A 17500-nucleotide genomic window follows, 5' to 3' on the forward strand; every position below is an offset into this window, starting at 1 on the left:
TCTTTCTCTTTTTCTCTCTCTCACCCCCTCACCAGATAATGCCCTGGCCTGCCCTGCAGCACCTCAGGACTCTATGGTGTGTCCCCACCAGCAAGAAGGCCTCACCAGATGCAGCCCTTACACTTTGAACTTCTAAGCCTCCAGAACTGTAAGAAATAAATTTCTTAAAAAAAAGAAAGAAATTTCTTTCCTTTGTAAATTACCCTGTCTCATGTATTCAGTTACAGAAACAGAAAACTAAGGTAATGCTTAAGTACCAAATCACAAATTCCGTGATGTTGGGTAAAGGAGATATGTGAAAAACAGTCCCAAAAGGAGACCGCCCCTTATAACTAAGACTAATGCATGTAGGGGTGAAAAATTTAAGAAATGTCTGAATACATTAGTCTCTTATAACTTCAGAAGCATCTAAGATCTCTTTTCCTCCTCAACCCACTCCTCCCCTCCCCTCCTTCCACTTCTCCTTCTCTTCCCTTCCTCCTTTTTCTTCTTCTGTTTTCTTTCTTTTCTTTTCTTTTTTTGGTTCCCATACCCAGCTCCGCAAAGCTAGGATCTTTTCTCCACCCTCCTTGGATGTTCTTACCTTCAAGTTTAATATATTCAGCACCAATTTTTATAGACAATGTCTCTTCTAATTGGCTGGACATCAAATTTACTCTGTCATACCAACATTTAAAAACTGTGAGTGTCCCCCTCACCAATCTCTTTATTCTTGCTCTTTCTTTCTTCCTCTCACTTTTACATTCTCTTCAAACACCACCTGTTAATATAAAATCCTCCTCAAAATATTTTCGTATCCTATCTTTGATATGCTCTTCACTCTTCCTAATATACCATTTCCATCTTCAATCAATTCTCACAGACACTTGCCATGTTCCAGGCATCCTATAAATACCTTCACATTCTTTTGTTTCCTATAACCCCATTCGACCTCTTTCCAGCATCATACAATCTGACCTGGTGAACTCAAAAATCATACAGCAAGTCCAATTCTTTCATGGACAGACAGCTGAAGGCCCAGACAGATTAAATTATTTGCCTGAGGTCACATAGCTTCATGGATACATAAAATATTTTTGGTTCAATCCACAGCAACAACTAACAGAAGTATAATTGAATACTATATATTCAACTATAGGCAACCATGTGAAGTTAGACAGTGGTCTAACTGATGCTAACTATGACTTTTATAATATTATTGTTGATCTCAATATAATATTACTGTTGATCTCAATAGGTTATTGTTTTTAAGAGTAAAATCAGACTGTAATCCTAGCACTCTGGGAGACCAAGGCAGGAGGATCCCTTGAGCTTAGGAGTTTGAGACCAGTCTAAGCAAGAGTGAGACCCTGTCTCTAAAAAATGGCCAGGCATTGTGGTGGGCACCTGTAGTCCCAGCTACTCCGGAGATTGAGGCAAGAGGATTGCTTGAGCCTAAGAGTTTGAGGTGTCTGTGAGCTATGATGCCACAGCACCCTATCCAAGGGTGACAGAGTGAGAATTTGTCTCAAAAAGAAGTAAAATCAGGATCATTATATTAAGTAATTTAACTTTTTAAAATTTTTAAAGGATAAGAGAATTTACATCTCTTGGGGGTGATATCAAGAAAAATTCTGAACAAAAGGTCATTCACTTGAGAATTGCACTATAGTTCAGAAGAATTTATTTGCAAGTCAGCTCTTTTGGGTCCCATCCTGCTAGGACTCTTTGTAGGCAGTTGTGTTATTCTTGGTTGAAAATCCCTTGGAGAAAACTTTTTGAAAGCACATATAATGCCAGGAGTGCAAGACAGATCTGCAGTGTGATTTTATTCTCCCTAACTCTGACTTTGAACCACAAACCTCCTCAAAGGTCTCAGAGGGGTAGAAAGATAAGATCTCCTGAGTTTGCGATTATTGACTCTGCTTATTAATCACATTTTCTATAATCAAACAATGATAAGCTTTAGCTTAGCATAGCACATAAATGTGACGCAAAAGACAAAGTTCTAAAAATTGCAATGTTTACGTTAGGTTTTAGTTACATTTGATCTTTTACTAAGAAATTCTGGTGTTTTAAAAAAATATGTACTTCTCACCACTTCTTTTTACCTTTCATAAAAGCGAAGTCCTTTTTAATGAGTCTTCTAGCTGAAACCTCTAGAATCCTTTTTACTAGATTTTTTTTATACACATATGTGCATCTTTCTAAACTTACATTACTATTGAAAGGCATCCAATCTAAAGAAGTGATTGAGGTCAAGGAGGTAGGAAGAGTAGACAAGATAAAGTCAATTTAATCTAAATTTCTAACATTTGGAGGGGAAACAAAGGAAGCCAAAAAATATGAAGAAGAAAAAGTGAGGAGAAAAAAGCCAAAAGAGTACACACAAACACCGACACACACACAGAATGTGTGAACTCCTTTGACTTTCTAAGAAACTCTCGATAAAATAAGCTTTGGTTCCCTAAGCATGTATAATAAGAAAACTAAAAGATTAATTTTCTCTTAGTTGAAACTGATTTCTTTGTGAAAATAGAAAAATCCCAGAGGTATTATAAAACATCTTACCAATATTAACAAAGCAATTCATTTGCAAACAAGTTACTTTGTTAGTTATTTCATTTTCATTGATTTGAAATGATCATCCTAGGGAAATCACATGAGATTAAATGAACCCAACTCTCCTCCTCCACAGAGGCACAGGGAGAAAAAACTTTATAAACACCCCTGAATGCCCACACTGCTTCCTGCTCCTCAGTGGCTGTGCAAAGGTCTCTGGACACACAGTGTTCGCTGCATGAGCTCATTTACACCGACAGCTCCAGCTCTCATTTCTACCCCAGGACCATACTTTATTATCTCTGGCTTAAACCTCCAGTCCCTTGCTTCTTATTTCCTTTCAACATCTCTATCCGGATATACCCTAACATATCAAGTGTAACATTTCCAAAGTGAACCAAGCAGAATCACATGTTGCATAAGGACACTGTAGTCAAGGACAAATAGTATATATGATGGTGACTCCATAACATAGTATGTTTTTACTGTAGCTTTTCTGTGTTTGGACATGTTTAGATACATAAATATTTACCACTGTGTTGCAATTGCTGCAGTATTCACTACAGTAACATGCTGTACTGGTTTGTAGCCCAGGAGCAATAGGCTATACTAGGTAGCCTAGATATGAAGTAGGCTATACTATCTAGGTTTGTGTAGTAGGATATGACATTTGCACAATGACAAAATCACCTAATGACACATTTCTCAGAATGTATGCCTGTCATTAAGTGACACATGACCATATACACTCACCAAATGCCAGCCTATTAGGAAGGTCCTAGTCTAACCCTAAGAACCTTAGTCCTCCTCATTTCTTCCTCTCTCTGATTCGTGCCATCCAATTGGTCACCAAGTCCACTTGACTCCAGACCATGGCTATCTCTTGAATTCAATCCTTTTCCTCCATTCCTATTGCCAATCCAGACCTTTCCCGTGTCTTCCCTCATTGGTGGAAGCATCTTCTTGCCTTCCTGCCCAATGCCAATCGCTGCCCTCCCAGTCCATCCTCCATGCTGCTCCCCAAGTTATGCTTTTTCACCCCCCAGCCTAAAAGTCTCTATTACTATCTTATTTACAATGTTTTTTGTTTTTGTTTTTGTTTTAGAGACAGAATCTTACTTTATCACCCTTGGTAGAGTGCCATGGCATCACAGCTCACAGCAACCTCCAACTCCTGGGCTTAGGCGATTCTCTTACCTCAGCCCCCTGAGTAGCTGGGACTACAGGCTCCCACCACAATGCCTGGCTATTTTTGATGCAGTTTGGCTGGGGCCAGGTTTGAACCCACCACCTGCAGCATATGGGACCAGCACCCTACCCACTGAGCCACAGGCACTGCTCTGTCTTGTTTCCTATTAAGTTTTTTAAAAAGTCTCTGGAATGACACAAAATTCTTTCACCATCTCATGGGCCATTTACTGAAGCTATACTGAGCATTTTGGCCGTTCCTTTCACATTATTACTCTGTTCCCATAAATTAGAATATCTGATTACCCCTTAACATGACTACAAATCTTCATTCTTTAAGAACCATCTTAAATGAAACTCCTCTCTTGAGTTATTTCTGAGACCCCCAGACCAGACAAAGACTCTTATCTCTGTGCTCTCAGTAATACTTTGTTTAGGTCAATATGTTTATAATGCATATCACCTTCAGTTATAACTATTTCTGTTTATCTTCCTCATTTCACTATGAGCTCCACAAGAATAAGGACTGCATTATGGTTGCCTAAATAATCCCTGGACCTGGTACATAGTAGATGCTCAATAATGTTAAATAAAGGAATGAATAGAAAAATATGAAGGCGGGGCATGATTGGCAAGTGTTTTTGTAATGGGAAGAATGAGAGAAATAGAGCAAAATATCCTATTTACTACATTTGTGAGAACACTTATTTCTCAAAAGGCAAAGACACAAGCTGAATGACACACAGCCAATTCTTTCAAACTTAGTAGTTTTCCACGTAACAACAGCATCAGCAGCTTATAAGCATTAACATTTAATGTTATTAAATGCATAACATGCAATACGTCATTTGATTCTCATACCAGCCCTTTGGGTCAGAGTACCTATTTTTACCCCTACTTGATTGCTGAGGAAATTGAGACTCAAATAACTGGCTCAGGATTATAGAGTCAATATGGGATGGGGGCATACTTTGAACCTGGATGACCTGACAAGCAGGTACCACACATTTAATGAATCCCTTAGCCCCAAATCTAGTCTGACCCCCTCATGTTCCAGAAGCTGAAGCATAGAAGCTAAAGAGACTTGCTAAGAAATAAGAAACAAAAAGAAGTTTTGAACATTAAGCTAGATATGAAAATGATTTTCAGATATTTCTTTTCCTTCAAGGTGATTGGATATATTATTGCCCCAAACATTTAAAGTACTTTTCCCTTGGTACCACATATGTGTTCTACAATGAAAAGAGTTATCATACACAAATAAAATAACTTTCAAAAACCTTTAGATATGAATTTACATTATTCTTCACATATTCATTTCCCTAGACATTTTCATTCATCAGCTGTTATGTATTAAACTATGCTATGTATTTGAACTTGCAGCAAAGTCTGTGTTCTTGCGCTGATGGACTCTAAATTCATAATGTTTATCCTATAACTTATCTACCAAAAGATCAGTAAGAAAGATGCAGAAATGGATTCATATACACCAGAAACTTTCATCATAATTAAATAAGAACTAACAGGTGTTTCTATGAGATTTTTGTATGCGTCCTAAATAGTACAAGATAAACAGAGCTTTAATTGTGGGTGCAGAAGAGAGTGTATTTGTGGTGGTGGTGATGTTTCATGAAAAAATCAATTTATCAAATTCAAAAAATTTAACTTTAAATGACCATACACGTTGACAACCATATGAATAAAAAAATAAAATAAAATAACCATTATTGCTTATTGAAAGTGCTATGTCTGCATCAACATGGCTCTAACAGATTCTAACAGTACCAGTGGCCAGCTGAATCAGAACTCTTGTGTCTGTCACCCTGCTTGGGGACAACCTGTTTCTTCTTCTTTGCTTTTCATCAAGCAGAGTAGATACAAGCATCATGGTCAGGCATGACCCACAGGAGGTTTATATCCTCAATTTCTGATTCTCTACACTTGCAAATCTTCCCTGACTTTGATCAATCTTACAGGCCAAAGCAGTGAAGAATAGCATTTTTTGACTAACAATTTCAAGTTGTGTTACATATTCTCTACATATTTAAGTTCCACTTTCCAAAATGTAATTTTGAATTTTTATAAGAAGGCTTCAAATGCCAAAATTCTTATTTTACTTAGAATGACCAAAAAGTGCTATTTGACAGACTTAGTTTATTATAACAGTGGTAGCACAAGGTGCCATTTACAGAGAAAATGTGAACTTTTTCTTTAATTATTGCAGGCTAAAAGAATTTTTTTTAATATTTTTAAAGCCACAAAGTTCAGTAAGTCATTTTACATAGAAAACTCAATATTCTTGGAACAGGGAGGTAGTAGGAGTTGTGCGAGTTGTGGGTTATGCTCAGTTTTCAACTCTGAAAAATGGGGTGAGTTTTTTAAAACTAAATAAGAGTGTGAATCTTACAGGGAGCAAAGATGTGAACTTAAGTCTTCCCTATACACCTACACTTCGTTTCTACCAAGAAATGGGAATTTACTACTAGTAACTTAAAAACTAATATATTCAGTTTCATCAAAGATACTTCAGGGTAATCGGAAGACACATTTACCTGTGCTGGAATTAAGAGAGTTAGACGTGTTTGAAAATAATAAAGTAAGTTTTCTAATCATTGGGTTAGAGAGATCACAAGACAGGAACAGATGTCCAGAATGATGATGTCACTGTAAATATGTCGGGGCCAGGGTGCACCTGCTTGAGGCAGTGTGAGTGTGGAAGGGAAGAACATCCCAAAGTTCTCATGTCAGGGGATAGGGATTAGGCACATCAGACAAGGGCACTGTAATGATACATAAATAAATAGACATTCAATTAAGATTCTGTCAACATGATAATGATGTAATAAACTTAGAAGTATCATCCACCTTCCAAATTAACCATAAGCAAAAAAGAGAGTTAAAAGATGCTGCATTACATCAGCAAAAATTAAAAAGGAAAAGAAGATACAACAACAAAGAAAAATAAGTAGTAAATAAACACAAAATTGAAGAAATAAAACCAAGTATAGGCTTATCATGCTGAGTGGGAATGACCTGCATTCACCCATCAAAAGAAAAGATTGACAATTAGAATGTTTTGCTGTTGTAAATCCAGCATGAATACTAACAGGGGTTGTTGCCGGATGACATTTATGCAGAGTCCAGGAGAAGTGGGAAGGGACTCAAAGGTCCATCTCCAAGACTTCTTTCTGAGCTCTGGAGAGGAGGGAGCAGATTATGGAGACTCCAACTGGCTGTTTTTTCAGAGGTGGTAAAACTTAGGAATACCTATTTCAGTGGATTCAGTGTATTCAATGGCTGGCAAAGCAAGGCTCAAACTGGCCCTGAGAAGTATCCTCCCTGCTTCCTCACTGACCTTCTGACACAACATACAGGTTTATCAGACACTATCTGCTGGCCAGCTGTCATGCCCACTATGGCACACATACTTCAAAGTGATCTTTCTAAAACCAGAATTCACCAGGTCACACACGAAGTCCCCACCGCCCTACCCATAAAGTCTACAAAGAGGGTCTTCTAAATGCAGTTAGAGGTTCACATTTTTCCTAGATCCTTTCAGAATGAGAAGCTTCCTATTGTCCCAGAATCATTAAAAGAATGAGACTTTGTTAAATTTTACATTAGGATCCTTTGAAGACTGGGAATCACCAAGATTTCCAGCCTTCTTAATTCACTAACCAAAAAACAGTTGGTCAAAATTTCTCTTCCTTTGGGATTTATGTTACATCTCTGCTACTTCAATAAGGTTTGAAAAGAATGTGGATGCTGGAGTTCTAATTTTGGTTCTGTCACTAATTACTGTGTCACAAGTCACTTAGCCTTTCCTGGTCTGAGACTCTTCAAACATTGACTGAAGGCAAGAACACCCTCTTCGCATGGGAAAGCCACATGTAATTGGGAGGATTAAAAACACGACAAAGAGGACCTGTAAGGACTTAGTTTACTTGAGTTTGGCTCTTTGTGTTTAGAGCTTTTGAAATGGTAAGTGCTGGATACATGTGTCATGGTGATACTTTGATGATTTTTAGCAGATTTATTATCATCATTCGGCCACTCATGCGTCAGTTTTATGACATGTCAAACAGCATGCCACATGGCATAGTTTTCCGCATGATGAGAGTGAATATTGATTTTACTCACTGAGAACCTAAGATGAATATTATTCCAGAAGTACACTTACTCATCAGCTTAGTCCACCAACTTGAAGTAATCCCACTTTCAGCTAGGTCTATCTTTCCACAGAAATAACAGCAATACAAATTCAAATCTTGTGAGCATATACTACCACCATAACTACCCAAAGTGGTTCGGTACAGTGGAATTATTTTTAGCAGTGGAAAAAACCCTTTGATGACTTATACAAATGTTCTTGGAAGAAAATCTAAAATCTTCAACATAACTCATAGGGTACAAATGGTCTGGCTTTCCTCTAGCCTAATCTGGCACCATCCCAATCTCTTCCTTCTCTGTGTTCAGTCTCATCTGCCTTCTTCTAGTTCTCTGAGTTTCATCTCATCTCTTCCTGCCACAGGTCATTTGCACTTACTCTTTCCATGGTCTAGAATGTTCTTCCCCATGTTCATATCATTCTCTCCATTGACTCCTGTGTGTCCTTCAAATCTCAGCTCAAGTGCTACTTCTACAGACAAGACTTCAATGAAACATGCTCCCCCACCCCACCTGTACACCCGCATGAGCTAGTTAAGCTCCTTGTTGCATTGTTCATGGAATTGAGTTTTGCCTTTAATTATCATGAATTCACAGGATTATTTGATTAACATCTCTCTCCCTATCATTCAGTTAGCTTCATGAGAACAAGTCCTGACCTGGTTCTGTTCATCATCTTACTCACAGCAGCCAGCACAGTATCTCCAGCCTACACGGCAAATGCTCAGTGCTGCGTGAATGAATGAGGGAATGAATCAATACATGAATATCAATTCCAAAGCTATTCATATGCCATTCACCCTGCTAAAGGACTTCACTAGGCTTCAGAAAAGGCATAAATAGTCAAATAGCCCAGACCTGCCCTTGGAACCCTTATTTACATTCCTAATTCCAGTTAGACTTTAATTCCTCATTCCTCTTTATTTAAGAGCATTTAACTCACCTTAAGCCAACACAAGATCAAACATTAGATCAATTTTATCTTGTTTTTCTTAAATTTTTTATAAAAATAAGTAGTCTATTTTTTTTACCCTCTATTTTTTCCTAGATAGGATTGTGGCTACTAAAACTTCTGCCTTCACTTCTCACTTCTCCAGTTAATATAATCTCACTTTCTTTTCCAGCATCCAAAACAGAGCTAAGATTTAAAGAGAAAAGAAAAGTAATACAAAATGCACAGAATAAAAGGCAGCAGAGATGTGTCTATCAACTTTCATTATAGGTAGCATTATTTAAGTTGTTCATGCAGAGTCTGATATACCATCCATGAGAAAGAATCAGGATTCAAGGATTTTTTAAATGTATACAAGAGTAGGAAGTATTTTTACATCATTCACTCCTCCTTGGCCTTTTAGGGAGAACCTTGATACTTAATGTCAATAAAAGTCTATGGCAGCCTGGGCATTTCAGACAACAGACCATACCTGTAAGATTAAAATCAAATCCTTCTTTTCAAAGCCATTTTATTTTCTACCACAGAGAGAATTCCCAGCCCAAATGCCAAGACTATTTAATTTTCATTCTGTTGACACAAGTCATTTTGCCTTTCATCTTTCTCTCAGAACAGTAAGCTATTCTGCTACTTTATCCACTGACAGGTAACTCCAAGCAGATAATTTTAAAATTTAATGGTCTGATGAAACACTTTTTTCATCTTAAAACACAGTATCAAAGGCAGCAACGCAAACTCAATGCCATCCATAGTGACATGAGTGGCATGGTGCCCTTGGCCATGTACTTGGGCTGTTCTGAAATTGTTCCTACTTTCAAGAAAAAAAAAAAAAAGCCTCTTTCTATTTGGTGCCAAATTTTTCTACCTTTGATTTTTCTTGATGTTCACTTGAATTATAACTTAATAAGAAATATTCAGTAGGCCACTTACCAGTCACAACTTCAATTTGGAAGCAGAAGAGAAAGAAATACCAGAGGTCTGACTTCATGTTTGCCAGAAACAGGTATAATTCTCTTGTTCAATGCTGAAAGCTGACAGTGAATTCACGTTCTCGGTTGTTTTCTATTTGCTGGAAAGGAAGTGGGTTTTCTGGGAGTTGATGTAGTGTCACACTTACCGCCGACTTAAGAGGTTCTCTGTCTTTGATGTTAATGGCTATAGGGAAGGCATTATTGCTTATGGGGGTTAAGGGTTTAATCCATAGGTCACCATAGTTTTGAAGACAGCAGAAAATTTTACCCTTATTCTGGTTCCAACAAAACAAATTAAAAGAGACAATGGCTATTGTTTATTAGAATTGCCCTACTTCTCTTAATCAATGGCTATTGGATAGAAGAGGCTCTAAAAATACATGATGAATAATAAACAGGTTTTGATACATTTCTATCTTTTCCTGATTGCTCCAGAGAATGAAGAGATATGAAACAGGGGTATCATTGGCAAAATGGTAGATTGTAATTTTCCAAATGATTGGGCCAGTTTTTTATTTTGTTTTGTTTTCCCCTTCTGTTTTTTTCTTTTTTTTTTTAATTAAATCATCGCTGTGTATGCAGACATGGGGTACAATATGCTGGTTTTATATACAATTTGAAATATTTTCATCAAACTGGTCAACATAGCTTTCATAGCATTTTCTTAGTTACTGTGTTAAGACATTTATAGTCTACATTTAGTAAGTTTCACATGTACTCTTGTAAGATGCACCGTAGATGTGGTCCCACCAATTACCCTCCCTCCACACATCCTCCTCTCTTCCCTCCTCTCCCTTCCCCCTTTCCAGTTTTAAGCTAACCTAAACCCTGTTCCACACCTTCCAGTAGTTTGTGGAAACCAAAAATTCCACACTAATAGACTCCAACAAAAACAAGAAAGTTGAAAACCCACCACAGTTTCTCTACTCCTGTAGGAAGATAAAGCAGGTAATAACTAGAACAATAATAATGTAATTATATTTATATGTACATAAATGTTTTATATAAAATAATACATCTTAATGCAAATGTATAAACTTAAATGTAAAATAATATATAATATACCTAATATGTGTAAAATATACTATGACTATATAATAGCTAATGTTACATTTACACTGTTTTACATGTATTTAAATGGTTACTAATTGTGCATACACATTTATATTATTATATTATGTACAAGGATTAGCTCATTTAGTCCTCTTAACCATTCCAGTGCAAACCACTAATCTTCCATTTTACAGGTGAGAAAACTGAGTCACAGAGAGGTAAAGTACCCAACCCAAGTTATATAGTTAATAAGTGTTAGCATGATGTTTTGAGAGTCTGGCTCCAGAGTTCTCACCCTTAACCAAAGCAGGTAGAAACACTCATGCCAAGGCCTGTGAATCCTGCCACCTAGAGCTCTGAACCAGCTTCCCGAATAGAGGATCCAGGCCACACTTCTGGGTCGTGACCAACTGTCAGCCTGCACAGATAACAGCCAGGTAAAAAACTAAAATCAACCGGACAGGACAACAGGGTAAGATCAAAACTGTCCAGAATCTGAAAGAAGTTAGGCTTGGGGCTTTAGAACAGCAATTAGTAATGGAGGACCAGAGCCAACGGCTTCAGAAGGCCAGGGGGAGGCTAATCCTGCTGTGATTTCCCCAGTTGCTGAGGCTTCCCCTAGGTGCCTTTCACAGGGCTCCTGAGGCTCAGCAGTGGGTCTGAAAGAAGCTGTTTGGTGAACTGAGCTAGCCTGAGAAGTAGAGACTGGGCCCTCTGGGACCCTTGGGAGCTTGCTACACCAATTTCTCCTTTTCTTTTTCACTGTACCCACCACCACCGCCCTCCAATTGCATTAAGAGAAGATGCTTCTAGACCCACAGGCGTTGTGCTAGAGTCTTCTCCCAGAAAACAGATGGGCAATGAAGAATAATTGCCTTTTTTTCAAAAAGCTAGCTGTGATCTAGCTCTGGAACTAAGTATGGGGAGCTTTTAGTTTGTCTGATAGAAGCTGCCACAAACTCTAGAGCTCCACTGCTATTCCCCAGAGGACACGCAAAGGCAGGTGCCCAAGCACAAACATCAAGGATGTGCTGTGTGCCAGACCCTGCACTGTACCACACAAACATTATCTCATTCAGTTTGCAAACAACCCCATGAGGCAGATCCCATTATTATTCTCATTTCATAGATAAGAAGACCAAGAGTTAAAGAGATGGAGTAGTTTTCCCAGGGTCCTGTAGCTAATGAGTGATGAAGCCAGGCAATTATTTTCCATTGCCCATCTATTTCTGGGGAAAAGACTCCAGCACAATGCCTGTGGGTCTAGAAGCATCTTCTCTTGATGCAACTGAGGGGTATAGTGAGAAGGAAAAGGAGGAAATTGGGGTAGCAAGCTCCCAGGGGTCCCAGAGGGCCCAGTCTCTTACTTCTCAGACAATGAGACTCCCATTCCCCACTCTGAATTACCACACGATGATCACATGCTGGTCCTCATTTATCTAACCAGAAATGACTGATAACATTTTTTTTGTCTCATATTTTCATGGATGAAGCATACATAGGTTCTAATTTAGTTTTGAAATAATTTAATGCAAAAAAGATTTCCAAATAAAACCTAGGTGCAATGTTTCTACCTCAAGGGAAGAAAAGCTGCACGAATTATGGTTGAATTCATCTTTAGTTCAATTGTATATGTGTGTTTTTATTTGATATGAATCTGTTTGCTTTTTCCCAACCATCTCACCTCTCAGTTTATAGGCCATTTGGTGGTAACTGATCTTAAAGTGGAGCAGCGCTTGCTTCTAAGTAAATGGTGTTTTATTTCAAAGTCCCCTGCATGTGATCCTTGCCATGCTTTGCCTTCTCAAAACTCTTAGTCAAGAACAAAATTACTTGTGGTTTTAAATATTCAGAACTACTTTTCATGTGTCTGGAAAATAAACTGGGCAAAAGTTTCCATTCACCCTACAGGAAGCACTTTTTGTTTGCTTTTAATGTTTTTTTTTTCTATTTTTTCATTCCATGACTTAAGAGGGTTTTGATTTATGGGTATAGATGCCTGGGGTGAGGGTGGGGTGTGGAAAGTTTGTTACATTAAAAGTGGGATGTTTATTATTTCTTGCCTTGTAGGCACCAGAGTTGGTAATGAGGCAGGCTTGTTTCTCAAGGGCCACAGGTGAATGCCTTTCTTTTGCTTTGCTTAAAACTTACCAAAAGCAGAGGAGCTCACACCGTTAGGTTAGCATGATTAAGCCCAAACAATAGGATTAAAAAGCATGCATAGGATTAAAAAAGCATAGGATTAAAAATACATCTTTGCCTCACCTAAACTTGGGTTGTCACTCTGACATGGATGAGTATAGAAAGATAATGGTCCTTCATAATCAAATTTTTTCTCCTCCCACCTTGCCCATACTGTTCTGTGGCCCCACCACCCAGCCCTCTCTCTCCTCCCACTGATTCACCAAGAAGCCCTAATGATTCAGCTTCCCAGCTGTTTCCTAAGTATTTTTTCTTCCTCTCTTGCCAGTGGCACTGCCTTGAATCAGGCCTCTAGCATTTTTCCTCTGGTCTTTCCGTCTTCAATCTTGATCTGTTTCAATCTGACTCCATGCTACAATCAAAGCAATCTTCGTAAAACATGACTCTAATCCATCTGTACCCCTTTACTGAGCACCCTCCACTGGCGTCCCACCCATCTTAGATTAGGCCCAAACTCCTTACAAGACCTTTTAAAGGCAACTCCTTCTCCAATTCACCATCTTTTTCAGCATTTGTTCTTCATTCTTTCTGCACCAAATGCTTCAGTCACATTAAATGATGTGGAAGTCTCCAAATTCCCCAAGCTAACTCTTCATCCTGCTGCTAGGAGTGTCTTGTTGTCCCTACTCACCCACCTTACCACCCCAGAGTACCCTCTTGACAGATTTTCTACCATTTTTCAGGCCTTTGCTCCACCCCCATCAGTTCAGCAAAGATGCCTTCTGCCTTCCCTGACCCATTTCATTCACTACCAGTCACTTCTGTAGCTAGTGCCCTTTGGGTGGCTTTTCTTCACCCTGCCTCTCTGCATCCTTCCTCCTAGAACTCGTCATACTATAACGGCCTGTTTGCTTCCTTGCAGCTTCTACTGAACTGTGAGCAACATCAGAAGAAGGACTGAAAACGCCATCTTTGCAGCCATATCAGCAATGCCTGACACAGTGCCTGGGACGCAGCAAACGCTTCATAACTATTTGGTGGATGAATGAGTGTCTAAAGAATCCTCGACTTTTGAAGGAAACACATCATCTCAGGAATGCTCACCAATGATCATTTTGCTTTTAAATCATAATGTGACAGCCAGAAATTTATCAAGATGTATTTGTATTTCATATTGAAATTAATTCAATGACTATAAAAATGCATCATCCTTATTCATCTCTCATCTAATCATTTGCCCGTCCTTAACCACCGAACAAAAGAATATTCAAATTTAACAGCCAAATATTTTCTCACTTCAAGTTGGTAACTCATCCACAAAGCCAAGAAAACTAATTGTACAATTAAAGGTGATAAAAATTGAAGGTGAGATGTGGCTGTAATGTGATATGACTGATACTTTTTAACTAATTTCCCTCCACTTAGTCTTGTTGCCTTCATTGCAATGATGGCACCGTTCCTCGGAACATCAGTAAGGCATCTCTCTGGATCCCATGCCCTCTAGCCTCCCAGGGGTCTGTCCTGTCTTTTGCCCCTGAATCACTATCCCACACTTCCTTCCTTGTATTCTAAACATTCTAGAATCTCTGCAACCAGTAACACACACATGCAGTTCCTCAGACTCTAAAACCCCTGCCATCTACTTCTCTCTTCTTTCTTAGTGAAGACAACCCTCTGTCTCTACTCTGCACGTTTCCCTAGTTGTTCCTCAAACCATTATACACTGCTTTCTGTCTCTATCATTCCACTGAAATAGCTTTTCTTCAGCACCCCATTAGCTCTGCACCACAAACTCCAATGAACACTCTCTATCCTTACCCTGCTTGACCTCTTCAAATTGTCTGATGCTGTATGTGGTGCCTGCTGTCATACTTACTTTCTCATGAAATGGTACTACCCCTTCCTGACTGAGTTCTCCGAGCTAAGGGTTATTCGGCTAACTGCAGGTTACTTTCTATGGCTTCACTCTGATGAATTCTGCAGAGTTGTTCCTCACAATTCAAGCTTCAGTTTTCCACTTTCCGCATCCTAGAGACGCCGCTTGAGAGGTCAAGCAGGTGATGTCACTTGTTAATCAAAAAAATCAAACAGGCTGAAGTATTTTTTTAATTATTTCCTTATTTTTCTTTCACATCCTTTACTAAAAAAAAAAAAAAAGCCTAAAATATTAACATGACTTTCCTTGTGTGACTCTTAACCTAACTCTGAAAGCTACTCCAAAAGTGTATTGAACCATAATAGCACAGTTCAGTAAGTACATAATCATTCTCAAGGGACTACAACTCAAAAGGCTCACAAACTCGTATATATACAGGGCCAGACAGAACAAATGGACCAGAACCTGAACCAGGCATATGGCAATGGGGACCCCAGGACAAGCTGAACAGTAGGCAGAAAATGCAGCCAGTTAGTCCCAACTGCTGCAAGGAATACAAATCCAATGTGACCATATTTTCTGATTTTTTTTTTTCAGAGACACACAAAAATGTAGTCATTGTGGTAAATCATATAATTTTTAAATTTTCCAACTTATTCAAAAGAATCTAAAATACAGAGGTCCCTAGGAAAGTTTTAAGACAAATTAAGTTATGGTACATTATTTCACTTCCAAGAGGTAGATAGGTTGACTTCTCAGCAGAGGGCCCTGCCTCAATCCTGGGGAATCCAGGAGAAAGCACAGATGCCTGATTCCTGGGGCCTCCTCAAAAGCAAGGAAGATGAAAAGAGAGGAGGCATTGGGACAGATCAACTACCCCTGTGCACCTCAACAGGTGGGAGGGGTTAAGCTCTTTGAACTTCTGATGTGTAGTTAGATCAGGAAACCTGAATTACTTCCCCTGCAGGGGATAGAACTATTTTGCCCACCCCCTTTCTAAATAACCATCAGCTGTCTGTTAGCAACCCCCTACCTTTTACCCAGCCCCTCTCTCTATCCAATCTTCCTGGGGACTTAGGATTCTTTCAACCTTATCTTTTGGCATTTTTACATTCTGCATATGCACCTTTGTCAAAAATCAATAAAAGCCTTCTGAAGGGGCCAGAGAGGGGCTGCATTTTCTCAGTCTTACTGCTTGGCCTGAGATAATGTAAGCCTTCTCCAAGCATTCTCAGACTTTATGTTTTAAACACGCGTATCTTCAGCATCATTTCCCAGTCAACTTTCAAACCAGGTCAGGGTTCATGTGCAACCACCCCCAACACCAAGAAACACGGTTGGCAGCATCTTTTCAATTCACCTGTGCAAGTTTCCCAAGGCCCACGGGGGCACTCACTATCAGCTTTGGAGCTGGAAGAGAGTACTTTGGTGTATGATTTTCTATAATTTTAAAAGTAGGTTAAACAAACCTCAAACCCTTGGGTCTTTGCAATGGGCTTTCAGGGACCTTATTCCTTCCCATGTGACAAGTTTTTGGTTCGTTTCAAGAATTTTTTTAAAAGGCTGAACCTCACTGAAAGGTGAGGAGAGAAATGAGCTTCTGGCGACCACAGTGACTAAGGAAAACATTGCTGCTACAGAAAAAATTGTTCATAAAAACAGTTGAGTAACTTTTAAGGACACTGAAGAGGCACTACTGATTGGATTGCCAGCAGCCTCCAAAATCCTGCACAATTGCCTTGAGTCAGGAAAGCTTCATCCTGATGGGTGCCTCACACTTTGACAGATAAGCAAAAGTGCATTGTTGAATGGTGCAAAGAAATGCAGTTCAGAGTTGAGGATGGCAAGTCTAGATGCGTTTCTGACTTAGTTACTGGTGAAAAAACCTGGATTTACTGGATTGATCCAGAGAAAAAGTGTCAGTAGACAGAGTGGATTTTTCCCCATGGAAATCCACCAACAAAAATGAAGTGGCCTCTAAGTGTCAGAAAGAAAATGGTGGCAACTTTCTTCTTCAAAAGCTGTCATGTTGCACTGTTCCTTTGAAGGAACAAAGGACTGTACCACTCAGTGGTACACAACAGCATGCCTACCAGAAGTTTGGGGGAAGCTTCAAGAACAATAGCCAAGGACAGGATTGCAGAGGACCATTTTGCACCATGACATGTCCAACATGACCATTCATTTCCTGGGAGTCCGCAGAGGTTGAATTTGTGACTCATCCACTTTACAGTGATTATTTCCCACATGATTATTTCCTGTTCCCTACAGTCAAAAAGCACATGTGCTGAAGAAGGTTATCCAGGCCTGAGGAAGCTGGCATACCCACAGGAGTGAGCTTATAGCACTTGAAGAAAATGAGTGGGAAAAGTGTTTTTAAAAATGGTCTGTGGCTCGGTGCCTGTGGCTTAAGTGGCTAGGGTGCCAGCCACATACACCTAAGGTGGTAGGTTCGAATCCAGCCCCAGCCCGCCAAACAACAATGACAGCTGCAATCAAAAAATAGACAAGCGTTGTGGTGGGCACCTGTGGTCCCAGCTACTTGGGAGGCTGAGGCAGGAGACTAGCTTGAGCCCAGGAGTTGGAGGTTGCTGTGAGCTGTGATGCCAT

At 39.3% G+C, this 17500-nt stretch overlaps 1 protein-coding gene across 1 annotated transcript in view; it reads right to left on the bottom strand.

Moving 5' to 3' along the window:
- The window catches only part of ICOS (inducible T cell costimulator), a 17799-nt gene extending 7963 nt beyond the window's left edge, over nt 1–9836 (bottom strand). Inside the window, exon 1 of the mRNA XM_023510380.1 lies at nt 9779–9836. Coding sequence (XP_023366148.1) covers nt 9779–9836 — 58 coding nt within the window. The remainder of the gene's footprint in view (nt 1–9778) is intronic.
- Nucleotides 9837–17500: the final 7664 nt, after the last annotated feature.

This window comes from Otolemur garnettii, unplaced genomic scaffold (genome assembly GCF_000181295.1).
Source record: "Otolemur garnettii isolate 467f Iridium unplaced genomic scaffold, OtoGar3 scaffold00013, whole genome shotgun sequence".
Lineage (NCBI taxonomy): Eukaryota > Metazoa > Chordata > Mammalia > Primates > Galagidae > Otolemur > Otolemur garnettii.